The sequence below is a fragment of the Sinocyclocheilus rhinocerous genome, unplaced genomic scaffold (assembly GCF_001515625.1).
Source record: "Sinocyclocheilus rhinocerous isolate Xijiao unplaced genomic scaffold, SAMN03320098_v1.1 scaffold1818, whole genome shotgun sequence".
NCBI lineage: Eukaryota > Metazoa > Chordata > Actinopteri > Cypriniformes > Cyprinidae > Sinocyclocheilus > Sinocyclocheilus rhinocerous.
Window position 1 is genome coordinate 198445 of NW_015631052.1, and position 5467 is coordinate 203911.

General features: G+C 36.9%; 1 protein-coding gene across 1 annotated transcript in view; it reads right to left on the reverse strand.

Annotated features, from left to right (window-relative positions):
- Nucleotides 1-4143, reverse strand: part of mast1b (microtubule associated serine/threonine kinase 1b) — a 34604-nt gene extending 30461 nt beyond the window's left edge. The window contains exon 1 of the mRNA XM_016554059.1: nt 3922-4143. Within this exon, the coding sequence (XP_016409545.1) occupies nt 3922-3960 (39 nt within the window). The 5' untranslated portion in view covers nt 3961-4143. The remainder of the gene's footprint in view (nt 1-3921) is intronic.
- Between the last annotated feature and the right edge of the window lie 1324 nt (nt 4144-5467).

The window sequence follows — 5467 nt, forward strand, 5'->3', positions numbered from 1 at the left end:
ATTACTGCCACCTATCTCTCAAATGGACCACTGACACTCCTAATTGAAATTGTAGATAGAGTGTCAATGGTCCATTTGAGAGATAGGTGGCGGTAATGCACTTATAAGTCTGCGATCTGCTGTAAAGCAAGAAGAAGAAGAAGACGCCTCACGCCCTGCTGTTGAGAACGCGCTCAGGACAGTTCAGACATTGCAGTACATCAGAGGTAAAAAACTATATAAATACTGTTCAGTTTCTTGCACAGACAGATCGTTTTGTGTCTTTTCACATCAATGTATCATCACGAGCCGCAGGGTTTAATTTGGTTTTATTTGTGTATGTTTTTTTCACTCTCAAAGCCGTGATTCCCATTCACTTCCATTATATGACTGACAGACTGCAACGGTTCGAGTTAAAAATCTTCGTTTGTGTTCTACTGAAGAAACAAAGTCACCTACATCTTGGATGACCTGGGGGTAAGCAGATAAACATCAAATTTTCATTTTTGGGTGAACTATCCCTTTAAGATTAGTTAATGCACCTGAACAAACAGTGACGAAATGTATTTTTATTAACTAGTCATTCTTATCACTAAACGCACACTAATACCATAAATGATTACCATATTCATTTACCATGGTTTTCCAAAGAGTAGAATGTCTTTTTGTGGTCCAATCAGAGTATCAGATGGTAAAACCATGGTATTTTTTATATATACTGATATGTATTTAATATATATTGATAGATAGTGCTGTTTACCATATTCATATACCATGTTTCTTCAAGGTACTTCAAAGAATACCATGGTACTACCTCTATATATGGCCAAAATCTACAATATTATCATTGTACATAAAAACCAGAAAACATGGTATTAGTAAAATTAACTGAAAATAAAAAATAGCTTAAAAAAGTCGAAATAACAAAAAAAACCTTTTTTTAAGGTTTTTTCTAAAAACCTTTTTAACAATTTATTTCAGTTAACATATATTATTTCAAGCATCAAAAAATATATTTTTTATGGTTTTACTTTTAGTTATTTAAACTATAATAACCCCAACTGATGAGTTTTGCATAAACAGGCTCATTTTCTTCAAAAAACATAAATATTTAGCCTGTTTCTACATATTATATTTCTCTTTTTAATATAGGTTGAATAGAGTCTGATCACTGTCGCTTTATAATTTCAGATGATCCGTCTGAATGATGACGGGCTGAAAAAGCAGTCTGAGCGGTAATGAAATGGCACTATCTGGGCCTCCTGCCCACCGTTTGATGCAAACCCATCATTTCCCGCGCCAACCCCATAATCTGAGCCTCATTAACCTAAGAGCGTCCCGGTGCCAGTGTCCGCAAAACAGCCCCTTACTTATCGCTGCGCCTTCATTTTCAGGATTTCCTCCAACTCTTTTTACTAATGGCTCTGCGCATCAGGAGAAAATGTGCATCGGACGCCTTAAGTAATTAAACGACTTCCGGAAATCTGCTGGAGTCTGCGTCACAGCGAAAATCGCCAGTTTTGAGGGTCAACTACAGAGACAAACACCGCTGAGCTCCGAAAATGACAAATGCATGTCAAATATGATAAAAAAATCCAACTTAAGTCTAATTTAGAGCCACATGCATGCACCTAAAAACCCTCCTGCATCAGCTCTTAATATGTATGCAGCACCCTGCTGCATGATGGGAGTGACCTTTGACCTCTGAGACAGTGTGTTGCACCATATGGCAGCAACAGTGCAGTGGAGCGGGGAGGGGTGTTAACTGAATAACCAACACAATGTGTGTGTGTGTGTGTGTGTGTGTGTGTGTGTTGAATGGGACAGACCCGAGGGACACAGGAAAATTCGTTGAGGGCAATTATTTTCACACCAAGCGAAAAATATGTCACATGTTTGAAACACATTTAAACAAGATGCCAAGCAATTATATTTTGCATAAATGAATTCTATTTTTAGGAGCGTTAGGATTTTTTGCACTGTGACATTGTTTTCATGACAATGAAACACTTTTCACCCCAAATTCTGTGGCCAAATGTGGCTGTTTACAGAAAGATTAATGTTTGCATTGTCTAAAAATGCATGTGCATGTTAGTTATATTCATATTTATACAATGTATTCTTTTTTGGTTTGGTTTGATTTTTATTTTTTTTCATTTTACCCGATTCTCATTAATGCCAAATAATCTTTGAAAACCTATAAGATGCCAATATATTTTATCTGTGAAATGTTTGTACATAATGGAACTATTTGTTGTGCTGCATTTAGATTAAATTTTTTGCATTAAAATAATGACAAATTTGGGGTAAATGTGCTTAAATTTACTGAAGTTAATGTGTGCAAAATGAACAGAATTAATTTTAATGGTCCTAAAAACATGTTATAGAGAGGTTTCAGGATTCACTGTACTCTCAGATAACACACAGACGGTCTGTCTCTCTCTGATCATGTCTGAGACTTCATGAATGACTCTCCACTGATGTGTGTGTGTGTGTGTGTGTGTGTGTGTGTGTGTGCGTGTGTGTGTGCGTGTGTGTGTGCGTGCGTGCGTGTGTGTGTGATATCATATCAGACCGTTTAACTCATTGTGCAACTCCTGGATACAGAAGCAGTTTCTGATGTCGACACACACACACACACACACACACACACACACATTTGTCCTGACAAAGCAGTAGATTCTGATAAACCCCACTTAACACACACACATGCAAATATCTCATCATCGCAGATCAGAGATGCTCAGCACTAAAGAGGCTGAATTATTTTCACCTCAAAAATAGCCTCAGATGGCATGTATTCTATAAAAATGCAACTAAATGAAAATCACATTAAAAATACCATGGTATTTACATGCTACTTCAAAGAAATCCATATTACTGCCAGTGTTCAAAAACATGGTATTACTATTAATAATTGTCACCTTCATTTACAATGGTATTTCAAAGAATACAATTTCCTGTTGGTTACACTGTTCTTATGAGGACCAGAGTATCAGACAGCAATACCATGGTATTTTTGATACACTCCTTAGTACTGAATGTTTTCATTTGGTCAAAAACCACAGTAATACCATGGTACATGTCTAGAAAACATGGTATTATTACAGTATATTGTACAGTACATGTTAATATACTGCATGCAATGATATTAATTTACCATGGTACTCCAAGGAATACCACTCCCCATTGGTTATGTAGTAATGGGAGTATCAGATAGTAATTCCATGGTATTCTTGATATATAGAGAACTGAATGTTTACCATATTCAAATACATGTTACTTCAAGGCACTTCAAATAATACCATGGTACTACCTCAATACATTGCCAAAAACACAATATTACTATAGTACATGTCCAGAAAACATGGTTTTACTACATGTTTACAAAAACACACTAATAGCATGGTACTGAAGGATTACCATGTCCATTTACCATGGTATTTCAAAGAATACCACTCCCCACTGGTTACACTGTCCTTATGTGGTCCAATCAGACCGTAATACCATGGTATTTTTGATATGTACCATATTAATTTAAGTTTACTATAATAAAATACCATGTACTTCAAAGAATACCATGGTACTACCTCAATACATTGCCAAAAACACAATATTACTATAGTACATGTCCAGAGAACATGGTTTTACTACAAAAACACACTAATAGCATGGTACTGAAGGATTACCATGTCCATTTACCATGGTATTTCAAAGAATACCACTCCCCACTGGTTCCCCTATCTTTATGTGGTCAAATCAGACCGTAATACCATGATGTACCATAGTAATTAATGTTTACCCTATTAAAATACCATGTTAATTCAAGGTACTTCAAAGAATACCATTGTATCTCCACTATACGTGGTCCGAGACCACAGTATTACCCTGGTACATGTCCAGAGAACACGGTTCTGGTGTCAGAAGGGGTGCATGTCTGACCTGGAGCCGCCTGCGCCTGATTATTCCCGAATCGTCCATGTCGTGTCCGGCGGAGGAGATGCTGCTGCGCGGATCAGTGGAGGCTCGTGGAGCAGGAGAGCTCAGTCCGCTCGCATCCACCGGGATTCTGTCATCCGGACGCCACCGTAATCCGGCTCATACCGAGCGTCTGAGAGGCTGGAGGGGGCTTCGAAGCTTCGCGACGCTCGCATTCCGCAGAAGAGCGAGCGCTGGACGTGACGTCATAAAGGACCGTGCGCGAGATCAACACGAGTGACTCGGCGCGAGCGCGTCCGCTCCTTTTAGCATCACCCTCTCTCTCTCTCTCTCAGTGTTGTTCATTCATGTCACCCCCTCTGTCTCCGGGATGTTTTTGTCTCCTTCTCTCGCTCCTCCCTCACATCAACACACCGGCTGCGTCTCAAGACCTCGTGAGCTGCATTGAGGCGTTTTACTACGCATGCTATTTTGGGATATCATGGGCATTTTATGCGTGTGAGCATCTTTCATCATTTGTTTGATACAAAGCAGCAGAATTTTTGGCCAACGCACACTTTTCAGTCCCTAAAGTCCTATCTAAATAGGCAGCTCACTGGATTTTGAGACACAGTGTCCTCCAGTGACCCAGCGTTTCAGTGGACATCTGTTTTTTGTTCGTATGCCTGATATCTATGGGGCGCTGTTAGTAAAATAAAACGTGTAAGAAAAACTGGTCAAGTACTGCCAGATTTACATAAAAAATACATTTGGAAGATTTACATAAGCTTTATGCATTTTTTTTATTAGACTACTGTAGGCTATCAACATAAAAGACCAAAGCTAAACCTAAATATTTAGATTGTATTGTATTGTAATGTATTTAGATTTAACATTTTAAATATATATTTGAAACTATATATCACACATGTTTTGAGTTCTGGACTTCCTGAAAGAAAAAACATTTTTAAATAATAAAATAAAAAATTAATAAAATAAGCTGAATGAATACATCAGTTATTTATTTTTTAAGCATGCGTCCCTTATATACCATTTTTTTATTATTTCTTTATGCATTGATTGATTGATTCATTTTATTTTTAAAGTATGTCTCTTATATGCTATTCTAAACATTATATTTATTTATATATGCATTGATTTAAAGTATGTTTCTTACATACCAAACACTATATCTATGTATTTATTTATTTGTTGACTTAATTTTTATTTTTAAAATATCTTTCTTTTTTTCAGCATCTTACATAAGAAACACTATACTGATATATATTATATATATATGTGTATGTGTATGTGTATGTGTGTGTGTGTGTGTGTGTGTGTGTGTGTGTGTGAGTGACCCTGGACCACAAAACCAGTCATAAGGGTCAATTTTTCGAAATTGAGATTTATACATCATCTGAAAGCTGAATAAATAAGCTTTCCATTGATGTATGGTTTGTTAGGATAGACAATATTTGGCTGAGATACAACTATTTGAAAATCTGGAATCTGAGGGTGCAAAAAAATCAAAATACTGAGAAAATCGCCTTTAAAGTTGTCCAAATAAAGT